The following is a 12,940-nucleotide window of genomic DNA, read 5'->3' on the forward strand; positions in this document are numbered from 1 at the left end:
CTCCAGGTTGGGCGCGTTTGGTGCAAGATTCTCGGGATCTTCGGCTGTGCCTCTCCTCCCCCTCCCCTCCTTTCCTCTGTCCTCTCCTTCCTTCCTTTCTTCCTTCCTTCCCTTTCCCTACCCCTGCCCCCGCCCCCACCCCGAGCGAACGAGCCCCCGATTCTCGCCGGGCCTCGCCGCAGGCAGCGGGCAGCGGAGGCAGCGCCGCGGTCGCCGGGAGCGGGGAGCCCGGGGCGCGCGCTCCTCGGCGCAGCATGTTCCAGCCGGCGCCCAAGCGCTGCTTCACCATCGAGTCGCTGGTGGCCAAGGACAGTCCCCTGCCCGCCTCGCGCTCCGAGGAGCCCATCCGTCCCGCGGCGCTCAGCTACGCCAATTCCAGCCCCATCAACCCGTTCCTCAACGGCTTCCACTCGGCCGCCGCCGCCGCCGCGGGCAGGGGCGTCTACTCCAACCCGGACTTGGTGTTCGCCGAGGCTGTGTCCCACCCGCCCAACCCCGCCGTGCCGGTGCACCCCGTGCCGCCGCCGCACGCCCTGGCCGCCCACCCCCTGCCCTCCTCGCACTCGCCACACCCCCTGTTCGCTTCGCAGCAGCGGGACCCGTCCACCTTCTACCCCTGGCTCATCCACCGCTACCGCTATCTGGGCCACCGCTTCCAAGGTACGTGCCACGTCGCGGGGGTGCCGCGCGGCGCCCCGGCTCCGCGTGCCCGGCTGGGCCTCCTCCGGGTGGGTGCTCCGCGGGGCCTGGGCGGAGGCCCGGCGAGAGCGGGCGGCGAGGCCCCCGGGCGCCGCCGGGCCCCAGTCTCGGGGCTGGCACCCTCGCGGGCCGCTGCCCGCCCGCCCTCTGGCCTGCTGCAAAGGGGAGCAAAGGAGGCGCCCCGGGGTCGGCCTGGCCGGGGCGAGGAGCTGGGCGGCGGCGCCCGCTGTCAAGAAGTCCTGAGCCCGCGAGGTCCCCCCAAGGCCGTTCCCGGACGGGTTCCTCTCGGGGCTCCGACCGGGCCACATGGCCAGGCTCCCTGGACTGTCCAGCTCTGCGTAAACCCACCCCGAGCCCCCCCAGAGCAGGCCTGCGGCTTCTAGGTCTCCAAGCCCTTTGCGGAGGCAAAGCTCAGAGCAAACTGGGTCATTCCTGCGGTTCTGGGGGCTCGGGAGGGCAGGGACGGGGAGCCACCGCAGCCCCTCTGGCTCTCTGCGACCCGTGTAATCGGGGCGCCCGCCGCCGGACCGGCGCGAAGGCAGGTTCTGTCCGCTTTCTGTTTGATTTTTTTTTTCCTCTGAGAGAAAGAAAGAGAGAGAAAAAGAGAAAGAAATTAAGAAAAAGAAAAGAGAAAACCTAATCGAGAGAAGGCCGGACCAGAGGAATCTGTTTGAGTGTCTTCGTTTTTCCGGTTTATTAATTTTGTTCGCTTCTGAGTAGAGGTTGGAAGGAAACTTCGAACTTTAGGAGAAGGGTTCGAATTAGTTTGTGGGCTGGAGTCGTAAAAGACCCACCTCCAGCGGGGCAGGATCGATAACCGCGTCTCTTCAATAACGCTTTGCTTTCCTGTCAGAGTCTGGAATCGGCTAGATGCCACCTCGCCAGTTCATATATACGTATAGATTTAAAAACAAGAAAACACCCCGAACAAAAACCCCAAACCAAAGCAAAACACCTTTCTCACCTTAGCCCAGCACTGAATTTGCCTCCATTCCCGCTGGGACTACTTAGTTAGTTTTTTGTTGTTTGGGGCTTGGGTAAATAGATTCACTTCCTTTAATACGAAAAGCAGAAATACCCAGCCTTAAAGTTTAGCGCTCAGCTTCCCCACTCTGCCAGTTGTTACGTCCATGGACAGCCTGGATCTTCGTGGGCACGGACCATCGTGGTGAGTGTGCGCAGCTCGGCCACCCCGGCGGCGGCGCCGGTGTTCTCTCCCAGCTCTCCGCAACCCGGGACCTCAGAACCGGACACTCCGGAGGCAGCAGCCACAAACACTGGGCGTACTCGCCTCGGGATTTCTGCTCTGCCTGGCTGCAGCGTCTCGGCCGGCCTCTACCATTTCCCAGAAAGATGAAAAGAAAAGAAAAAAGAAAGAAAAAGAAAGAAAGGAAGGAAGAAAGAAAGGAAGGAAGGAAGGAAGAAAGAAAGGAAGGAAGGAAGGAAGGAAGATCCTGAATGAATAGCGCCCCGATCTTTTCCTACTCCCGTGTCAAATTTTTTAAATAGGCTAGAAAATAGAAAACTTCCTCCTCCTCTTCATCTTTATTATTACTCCTGCCACTGCTACTTCTGAATGGGACACCCACCTCCCAGCCGGGGCTCTAGGTCCCTCTTCTGCCCCAACTTCCAGCACGGAGGCCTGCGGTGTCAGGACAGGTCCGGAGCCTGAGGACTGAGCCCTGGTCCCTGGGAGACAAGCGCTAGTTGGGTACCGCCCAGGTTGGAACCGGGGCCGGGTCTGGCGGCTGGACCCCTGTCCTTTTCCAAAGCTTAGGGACAGCGGACCAGCTGCCGCGGGTCTGGCGCTTCGACTAGGCAGAGGCCCAGGGAGCAATGCGGGGCCAGCCCGGCTCCGGAGAAGCCCCTAACGGTACCTTTGCTGTGCCCTCCTCAGGGAACGACACCAGCCCGGAGAGTTTCCTTTTGCACAACGCTCTGGCCCGAAAGCCGAAGCGGATTCGAACCGCCTTCTCGCCGTCCCAGCTTTTAAGGTTGGAGCACGCCTTCGAGAAGAATCATTACGTGGTGGGAGCGGAAAGAAAGCAGCTGGCGCACAGCCTCAGCCTTACGGAAACTCAGGTGAGCGTGCCCAGCGGCCAGGGTGAGTGTGCCCAGCGGCCAGGGCACCCGTCCGGACCCAGGCAGCCGGCGCCTAGCACGCCCATCAGGCCGGGCTAGGGGCTGATTTCCACGCCGGAGCCCTGGCTTTGTAGCTCTCCGGTTGCTCAGCCTGGGTAGGCCCGCTGAGCGGCGGCTGGCTCTTCGGCTCGCTGGTCAGGCCCCTGCGTGGCCAGCTAGGCTGCCGCGCACTTCTACGGAGAGGTTCCCTGAGAACCCGGACACTCGCCTGGGGTCCGAGGGCAGCTAACCACAGCAGGGTGCTCTGGAGATGGGCTCTTGGCTCAGAGGGCAAGGAACGGTTTAGAGCTCCGAGAGACTCCAGGGTCCGCCGACCTTTCCCCCTAAGGGAATGCTGGGAGTCCGACCGGAGGCTAGGCAAGCTGGGCGCTCCAGAAAGCCGGTTCGCCGAGGCGCGGACGCGGTCTTCCGGCGCGGCAGGGCTGAGCGGGGAGGCCCGGCGTGGGTTAGTCTTCAGGCGGGGAGGAGGCTCCGTACGCAGTAGGAGCCACTGTACCCGCAGTCGCGAGGCTGGGTCAAAGTTCTCAGTAAACAGTAACGCTTTGGGGGCAGAGTGAAGTTGCGACTTTTCTTCCCTGAGAAGTTAAAATTGAGGATTTTGTTTTTAAACAGTTCCCCTTCCCCGGGCGGTGGTTTACGAAGAGGCCTTGCGGGTTTGTGCAGGGAGGACACAAGCAAGGCCTACCTGGCTTCTCCAGGATAGCCAGGCAGCGGTGGTCTTTGTCCCTTTGCTGCCCACACTGCCTGGTCTTTGTGTGCATGTCAGGCCAGGGCACACGGAGCAGAGCGGTGGGCAAACTGGGGGGGGGGGGGGGGTTGGGGGTGGAGGACGATATACCTTCCCTTTTAATTAGCAAACTCAAAGCAAATTAAACTCAGCCTGTTCCCACTCTGCTTTTTCGTGGGGACACTTTGGGGGACAGGAGCGTTGAGGAGAACAACCTGGACCCTGTGGCAGGCAGTCTTAAGGCAGGGGTGGAGCGGCCTTTCAGCCCAGGGACTCTGGCTGTGGGCCGCGGCTCCAGCCACCAGTGTCTTCACGGGCCCACACTGCTGGACAAATCTGGGAAGTGCTGCTGAATGAAGGACCCACCACCCAGCTTCCCCAGGGAGCCACGGATGGCTACTGACCTCAACCTCACCACTTCCTAGACTCCAGGCTGCAGGTTCAGGGAGGCCGGGCTCGCCACCAGGCAGGCCTCTCCGGAGGCTGAGGCCCAGGTTGATCCTACCCCGTCTGGGGGCTGGACAGGAGCAGAAGGAAAAGGCCATTTCCTTCTCCCCCCTGCTCAGTTTCTTTTACTCTTTTCTATGTCACAGTCTTCCTGGAGCTTTCCGTTCTTGAGTGAGGCCTGTCCAGTCGCTGTCTTCCTGCCTCCTCTGTGCTCTCTTTAGCCTTGCTCACCTGCCAGTGTCCCCCAGCAAGGCCAGGCAAACCCCATCATCTACCGCCGAACTTGGCGGCCTGGCAGAGGAGGCGCTATATTTAGGCAACTCCAGACGGTAGAAAATAGAAAGCACATTAGGACGGCAGAGACAAGGGATTTTCTGCACTCACTGGCTAGGCAAGCAAGGAACATGCTTTATTTTTGAGTACTCTATATTTTCCTTACTTATTATTATTATTATTTTTTTTTTACAAAGTTTTTCATGCTTTGCAAAAAGCCTTTGCTCTCCATGGGTGTGTGTGTAGAAGAAAGAGCTCCGGAGAGGGCACTGTGGCCCTGGGGAAGGTTCCTTGGTAAGGTTGGAGAGACAGGGGATTAGGCTTCCCATAGAGGGCCGGCTCTCAAAGCAGGGGGTGGGGGGGACACAGAGTGGCCAGCCTTTAGGATTTGTATCTGGGGGGCTGGAATCAGGCCGGGCCTGCACAGGACTCTGGTGTTTGACAGGAGGGCACTGTGAAGTATCTAATTAATGATGCCCACTGGCCTCTCCCACAGGTAAAAGTATGGTTTCAGAACCGGAGGACGAAATTCAAAAGGCAAAAGTTAGAGGAAGAAGGCTCAGATTCTCAACAGAAGAAAAAAGGGACACACCACATTAACCGGTGGAGAATTGCTACCAAGCAGGCGAGTCCGGAGGAGATAGATGTGACCTCAGATGATTAAAAGTACAGACCTGATCCCACAGAAATGGACAGCATGGAGCAAAAGAGACAGGGAGAGGAGGGGAAGAAGGAAAAACCCTACAAAAAACAAAAACAAACTGCGCACACTTTCACCGGAGAGGGAGAGAGGGACCCAGGGCAGTCGCGCTCGCAACAGACTGGACAGCGAGGGCGCTGGACCGGGCACTGGACTGGGCGCTGGGCACCCGCACGGATGGCAGAGGATGAAGAACCCTTCATCAACATGCAACCCTCGTCTAAAGAGGCAGCTGAGTGAGTGAGAGAGACAGAGACTGGGAGGGAGAGAGAGAAAGGGGAAAGGAAGAATGAGAGAGAGAGAGAGAGAGAGAGAGAGAGAATGATTCGATCGTTGCGAGGCAAAGGCAGGTCAAACAAGGAGAGCTGTCAGTCAAATGGCAAACCAGGGAAACAAGATGATTGGCATTCCGCGTATTGAAGTCCATTTAGAAATGAGAATAATTTTGGAAAAAAAGAGGCACAGGACTTTTCATTTTGCACTTCACAGTGTTCCCCTCATCTTTAATTAGAAATCATATACAAAATTCCGTGTCTAGCCCCATCCTACACCTGTTTAAGAACTTGAATTGCATGTAGCAGTTGTTGGGCGAATGGTGTCTAAAAAAATGAATTGTAATTTTATTCTTTTTTAAAAGACAGGTTCTGTGTATTTTTATTTTATTTTTCTGAGAAATGTGCAGTCTGTAAAAACACATTTTGATACCTTCTATTGTCAAAGTGATTGTGAAAGCTAAATGAAGTAGGCTTGGAGATAGTGGTCCTCTTACAGAGAAATGAGGGAGCAGGATGGGGATGGAGGGCGGGGGAGGGTGCCCCTGAAAAGAATCAGAACTCGTACTGGGGGTAAAATGACAACAATAACAACAGAAACCTAAATTAATTCCATCTCTCGAATATTTTCTAACATTCTCAAACTTTAAACCACCAAGGCAACTTTTCCTTTCAGTGGCTGGAGAAATTGACGCATGCAGCCACTCAGAATGGCCACTCAGAACTTTGTCTATTGCAAAAGTGGAAGGAAGAACTGTAGTTAATGGGGTGATGGCGGCCAAGGACATGGGAGTTTTCAAGCACTGAGTTTCTCTTCCAAGACTATAGAATTACTAAAGAGGGTGACAAATGCTTCCTTAGTGTCTTCTATACCAGAATGTAAATATTTTTGTGTTTTGTGTTAATTTGTTAGAATTCTAACACACTATATACTTCCAAGAAGTATGTCAATGTCAATATTTTGTCAATAAAGATTTATCAATATGCCCTCAGAGCAGTTGCTTTGGAAACTGAAGTGGATCTTTACAAAGTAACCCTCTAATTCGAATGTGGGCCTTCTCCAAGTAGGCTGGAGGGACCCTGACTCCCTAGCCACAAAGGAGCCAGGCTGGTGGCTTTTGGGAGGCACATATTTTAAAGACATGTGAATGGGGAAGGAAGATGATTCAGTCAGCCAAACTCTTTCAGAAAAGAGAACGGAGAAGCTCTCCCACCAACTTTGCTGAAGGAGTTTAGTTTCAACTTCAGACTAAAAACTTTAAAAAAAAAAATCTCTTCACCTCTTCTTTCTTTTTCTTTTTCAAACTTAGAATGTAGTTCTGAGCTGAATGCTCTCCCAGAAAGCTTGTAGAACCTGCGTTCTGGAGCTCCTAGCTTAGTCTCTGGCTTCAAACACCTTAAAGACATGCCAGTCTCCTCTTCTCTCTCCTTTTTCCTTTCTCTTTTTGCTCTAATCTGCCAAAGGTGATGGGGATGAGCCCAAAGGCCCCAGAAGCCTTATAAGGCAAGCGTTCCGAGAAATCTTCCACTCTTAATTTTAGCATTAAAAAAAAAAAGAAGAAGAAAAGAAAAAGTTGTAACCATTCTCAAAGAAAACTTCACTCTTTCCCCCTCCCCCTCCCGGGGGTATGAGGTTGTTTTTGCATGCTTCATTTGCTTCCTACCCTGATAGCTGCATTAATCAGTTTTATTTCCATTGATAGAGAAACCTCGTCTGTTCTGTTCGGGCTACAAAGCGTCCTGTGAGCTTTTGTGAAAGTGCAAATCAGTTTAAGCAATTATCATACCAGGAATATGAAGGGAAAAGAGGAGGCCTTGCCCAGTGGTCTCCTTTAATCTCTTAATCCACGGCTCCGGGGGGCTGCTGGGACATAATTTAGGACAATCTCCCCCACCCTTTACACTGTGATAAGGCCAAGTTACAATGCGGGGCACAAATACAAGCTTTGTTACATCCTGCCTTGGAAAGTTAGGATTAGACATTCCATGCACGTGTGGGGACGACAGGGCACTATGGAATCTTTGCCTTTTGTTTTTCCTCCGTCCTCTAAAGGAGAATTCATTCTCTGCCTCACTCCCTCTTTTTTTGTCCCTGTATCTCTGTCACCCTTCTCCCCTTGGTCTTGGTCCCTGGGCGGACCTGGCTGCTCATACTTTGAGCTCGCAGATCCGACCTCGGCAGGTTGTGTTGTGGGCCGGCAGAGGGATTTCAGGAGATCTGGGCTTGTCTTCCAAAGGGACAGGTACAACTCGGGACTTGCACAAACATGGATGGGGCTTAGGCTGGTTCCTAAGGGATGGACTACTGGTTAGTTCTACCGGGTTCTCATCATTTTCGCTAGAACAAGGCAGTTCACCTTTTCATCTGCCCACCTTCCCGAACCTGGAATGGCTGGAATATATAGCCTCCTTACAACTGAGGCTGACCCTTCCATTAAGAAGTCCCATCTTGGTAAAAGCTTTCCGCAGTAACCGTATACTTAAATTTAAGTACAAGAAAGGGGGAGTGGTGAAGAATTTTTAAAAATGTCCTACGCAGTGTGACAGCAATAAAATCATCAGAGAATACTATTAGCTTTGAGGGGGAAAAAAACCTAAAAGCTTTATTACAAACCAAGCTTTGAAAATAGGGGGGATTAGGCGGCTGAAAGGGTCCCACAATGGTAGGAAGAAAAGGTTTCATGCTAATGAGGTTAATGCCCTTTGTATCTCGGGCCTCCACATCTTCATTACTCGCTATCTCCGGCTGCACGGAGCGGCTCAGAGAGCCGCAATCCACTCCAACGCCCCCCTTCCCGGCCCAAAGAAGGATTTGATAGCCGCTCTGTTCAAACTAGATAATTATATCTTTTCAAGTCGGAATTAAGATAAAGAAAGTGAAGCAGAGGCGGCTCGCCTTGATCCACTGCAAACAAATTTGGCGCACTTTCGAGTCCTTCCCCCGCCTCAAAAAGGCAGGACAGTCAGCGTATTAGCGGCTCGTTTGCTTTATTAATTCATCTATTTAAAGTGGCAGGATTAGAGCGTCTAATGTGGGCGCGGGCTACCGTAGCGCTGAGGAATATAAATATTTGCGAGATGCCATCCCACGATGCCTATCTGGGCGAAGGGCTGGGGCAGGGTGCGCCGGGCTCTTCCCGTCCGTCCCCTCTGCGCTCGAGCTTGGCTGCAGCCCGCGGGAGCCTGCGCCCACTCGTGTTCCGTGGGTGCCGGGCCCGGACGCTCCTGGGCAGGGCTCTCAGTGCGCTTGTTAGGCACAGCCAACTGTATGCTGCTTCCCCGCGTCCTGCCTCTGACTTGTAGGTTATGAGTTGATGACATATTCGCGCCCCCCCCCCCCCATCCCGTGAGTCCCTCTGTGCCAAAAGGGTGTGCAGGAGTCCCAGGTTTTCAGTTTCCTCCTTCCTAATAGGGTCAAGCGGGAGCGGGCCAGGGCTGCCTTCTCGGTGATGGACACCTGAGCTGAGTGTTTCTTCCTTGGAACCCGCATCTTCTCGAAGCGGCTGAAATCATCTGGTTTCCGGCAGTCGCCGTTGCTAGCTCTCGTTCCCGACACTCGCTCCTGGCAGCGGGACCGAGCCGGAGCGGGCGCGTTGGCCGAGGCCAGGAGCCTGCCGGGCCACCTTTGTCGTAGGGGCGGATTGTGGCAGCCACACGGCCAGCCAAGCCGGCCCAGGGAGAAAGGGAGCTCCGGCCTGCGCGCGGCCTGGGAAACCTCGGCTCCTCCCCGCCCCGCCTTGAGGCTCAGAAAACAAAGTCCTGGACACACTGCCTGGTTGGGGAGGGGTTCTGGAGGTTCGGAGGCCTGGCTCTGGGCCCTGCTCTGTGGTGGTAAGGTAGGGGCCAGACTGGGCTGTCCACAAGTGGGCAAGTCGATGCACGGGTAGGTTAGTAGGTTTGCGATAGGCACGCGGCCCACCCTACCTCTGTGAGTCTGTGATGGCCCCTGAGCCGAGCGTTCTCACCTAGGACTCAGTCTGTCTGTGTCGGTGCTGATTTCGCTTTAGCTGTGGAGGCTTGAGGTCCCTGCAGAGACGGTGCCAGCATGTCCGTCTGTCTGGGTGCTTCTAGATTGCTTTGAGTCGGGACAAGAACGTGTAGCCATGGGGCTGCGGGTGAAGTGCCTATTAAGGTGTGGACACACAGCTTATTAGATTTGCACACTGAGTCTGGTTGCACAGATGTTTGTGAATCCTGTTCCTTTGCCTTTTAGGGGACGGTATGGCGTGTGTGACTTGTGGGAACACCTCTTCCTGCTTGAGTGAGGGTTCCCTTAATGAACATCAGTGCCCAGTATTTGGAGTTTCGTGCTTGTGTCTTGGGGTCTGCGCTTGAGAAGGGAGGAGTATTGGGCTGGGTGTTGCTCTCGAAGTGCGCCACCGGCTCCCGGAATTCGGTGAACAACAGCCGATTTTTGCAACTGCATCTTTTTCTAGGCCGGTCGCTATTATTTCGGCAATTAGCAAGTGATTTATTTGGGTGCCGTCTGGGAGCGGCGCGGGAGGGGTTGAGGGTGCTGGCCACAGCGCTGGGCCACCACGCCGGGATGCCGAGCCGAATGCAGAGTCCGCGGCTCAGCCCCTGATTTATTTTCCCCAACCAGCACCATAGCGAGGGGGAAGTGGGAGTTTTGAGAACCCTCTGACCCGGGCAGTGACCCGGCTCCGCGAGGCAGCTTCTCCAGGCGCGACCCTGTGCGCCAGGAAACCCAAAGCGGTGCCACACTTGAAAGCGAAAGGTCCATTCATCAGCCGCGCCCCAGCCTCTAATTGGCCTTTTGTTCATTAGAGCCTGTTGCCCAGCAGGGGAGCTTGGGAGGGCTCTCGGGCTGCAAGTGGGGTGCCTGGTGCGGGCTGGGGCCGCGCCTGTGCCCCGGGCTGAGGGCTCCATAAGGGCAAAAGCCGTCGCGCTCCTCCGAGGGGGCGCCAGAGCGCGCCAAAGTCACAACCACGTGCAAAAATGCGCTTCCGGGGCGAGGCAGCTGTGGCTTCCCCTCGCCGGTCCCTCCTGGTTCTCCTGCGAACAGAGCAAGCCGAGACCTCAGCCCCGTGGTTCCCAGTCCAGCGGCAGCCCTGGGGCTGAGAGGACGCATACTCTTCTCGCTTCCAGGCCCTTCGCCTGGGCCTGCCGCTCACCCTAGAGGCTCTGCACTCCTCTCCCGAGGCCCCAGCCCTTACCGGAGCCGACAACCCACTTCACTGAAAGGGTAACTGGTGAGAAATTTTGGCACAAGTCAGGGAGGTGGGAATCACCCACGAACCAGGGAACAGATGGGAGAGGTGAACCAGGCCTCTATCACTCCAAATTCCTTCTCCAGCTCCTACTCGACCCATCTATCTGCCATCCCACACATCATTTCCAAATCAAACCTGAGCACCCTCCCTTTCCCTCTCCCTGCCCACGCGCCAGGGGAGTCCTAGAGATAGCACGGGGCTTCTCAGAATTCACCCAAGGATCAAGACGCACCTGAGGGGCCCCGGTGGTGTCTAGTCAGGGGGTGGGGTCTCTTTTGGAAAAATGAGAAGGACCAACTTTGGCTGGTGGAGACTGGTTGTCAGCAGCCTCCCGGATCTGAACCTATATATAGGACCCGAGGCCGCTCCTGTCCCCAGCTACCTCCACGTCCTATATATAGCTTGGGTCTCCACAGCCTGGACTGGACCCTGACGTCAGGAAGAACTTGATCTTGCCTGCTTCATGCCTGCTTCTGAAACTGATCCTTGAAATGAGAGAACAGACTCTACACAATTCCCATGGCCTTGACATAAGGTACAGCGACAAATATACACCACTAATGAGCAATTACCATATAATCACCTTCCAATTAGCTCGCATAATGATGAATTAAACATTCTAGCAGGCGGGATTAGGTTTCTTACTTTGTATATTATTTACGAAGGCTATAGCTTCTGCAAAGAACCAAATATCAAATTGGATGGGGAGTTTTCACTTGGGGGGTAATTAGGTATTCAGGCCAACGGCTGTGCTCTGGTCACTCATCAAAGGAGGTTCCTGCAAGGTACTGGCCAGTTCTTTGGCGGTTGATCTGGCGGTTTCCTCTCTTTCTTTAGGTTGTAATTGCCTTTCCTCTCCCCCTTACCACCCTGGTTCTTGGGGTGGGAGACTAAGATGACTGAGGATACCAGGGCCAGGCATAAGGAGCGACCTCAGCCTAAAGGTAGATGGTAGCTTTAGAGTCGCTTCTAGGACTGTGTGTGTGTGTTGGGGGGGGGGGGTCTGTGCTCTGGTCCTGATTCCCTTTCTCTGCAGCCTCGGGGGGTGGAGGTGGGACCCTTGCTCCCTGGTAGCTGCAGAACGCAGGCCCTCATGGCTTCCAGCGCCCAACGACGGATTCCCTGGACACCCAGCCTTCTGCGCTCCTTTCCTACTGGACTCGCCTCTCCCACCCCAGGTACCCAGAGGGAAAGGCGGGTGGAAATAAGGAAAGAGACAACACACCTCGCCCCGCCTGCAGCCACCTCTCCTGTTCGGAAATGAATTTGGGCAAGAGATTACTTCCTAATCTGAGCCAGCGCAGCTGACATTTGGGAAGAAGATGAAAATGGCAGCTCAATTTCATTGTGAAACGGGGTCATTTCACGGGGCTCTACTCCCCAGAGAATGTGGTCGCTCCTCCTCCTTCCCAAACTGGAGGAAGAGGAAGAGCCAGCAGCAAAGCTGGAGAGGTCAGTGAGCTGCTGGCCGGGTGGCCCGGGGTCAGTGGTAGGGCAGTAGCTGTCAGCCAGGCTGGTCTGGCTTCCTCCGCACCTCACTCACAGTCTGCCTGCAGGGCCCTGCTTCTGCAGTGTGGAGAGGGCTAGACGGGAGAGTGTCTTTCTTACAGAGGGTGCCCCAGGGCCTTCAGCAAGCTTCCCGCGTGCTCCGAGGGTAAGCGGGTCCTTCTTGGAAGGGATGGATCCTGCCCTGTGATATCCCTCCTAAAACTGGCTCATAGAGCATCAGGGTCCTAAGAGCCAGGACTCCCCGCCCCCCAGGAGCTTCCACTTTCTCCCAGACAGGCACAGTCCTTGCAGACCCAAAGCTGATCAGGATATGTTGGATGATCACCCAGCAGGTTCCACAGTGCCTAGCCTCTGCCCTCAATGCACCCACCCAGCCGAGGTGTGATCCTGGTGGAGGCAAGGGGAAGCTGTGTTGCTTGAGGAGCTGTTTTTTCCCTAAATGCTGTGCTCAAGGAAGGACTCTTGGAGGCCAAGAAGCCTCTGAGGAGCCATCCCCCATGAGGTGCCGATCCTGGGGTGGGTGGCGTCATCCTCAGTGCAGGTCAAGAAGAGAATGTGCGCCCAGGGCCTCTGGGAAGTGCGTCTAAGGACAAGAGCTCAAGTCTGCCTGTGGCCGTGTGTCTTGCTTGCTGCTGGCTGAGCACCCGGATATGCTTGCAGAGTTCGGCACTGAGCATGTGGAGCACCTGCCACACGTGCAAGCGTGTCCATGGTCTGGGAGGCTCATGTGTGCTGCCTCTGTGTGGTTTAGAAACAGTGCGGTTTCTTCTGGGTGGATGTCGTCTTGCGGCCTATTCCATGACTGGACTTCAGTGGTGCCCCACCCCTGCCCTGAGCTTCTCACACTGCAGTGTGGACTGCAAGGGCTGTCTGTGTTGGGTGAGGGGTCCCCAGCTGACGCTTTGCTTACTGAGCTGCAGCTCCCTTCTGAGAAGTC

The 12,940-nt window shown here is 55.3% G+C and overlaps 1 protein-coding gene across 2 annotated transcripts; it reads left to right on the forward strand.

The window, feature by feature from the left end:
• The first annotated feature begins 219 nt into the window (after nt 1–219).
• Emx2 (empty spiracles homeobox 2) lies at nt 220–6,238 on the forward strand. Of its 2 annotated transcripts, XM_055591651.1 has the most exons (3): nt 220–660; nt 2,597–2,781; nt 4,785–6,238. In XM_055591651.1, exons 1-3 carry the CDS (start codon nt 255–257, stop codon nt 4,950–4,952), a joined length of 759 nt encoding a protein of 252 aa, XP_055447626.1. In that variant the 5' UTR covers nt 220–254; the 3' UTR covers nt 4,953–6,238. The 2 variants fall into 2 exon arrangements, with proteins under 2 accessions (XP_055447626.1, XP_055447627.1); XM_055591652.1 differs by lacking the exon at nt 2,597–2,781 and having other exon boundaries at nt 4,785–4,949.
• The last annotated feature ends 6,702 nt before the right edge of the window (nt 6,239–12,940 follow it).

Source organism: Psammomys obesus, unplaced genomic scaffold (assembly GCF_907164565.1).
Source record: "Psammomys obesus unplaced genomic scaffold, mPsaObe1.curated_primary_1811, whole genome shotgun sequence".
NCBI lineage: Eukaryota > Metazoa > Chordata > Mammalia > Rodentia > Muridae > Psammomys > Psammomys obesus.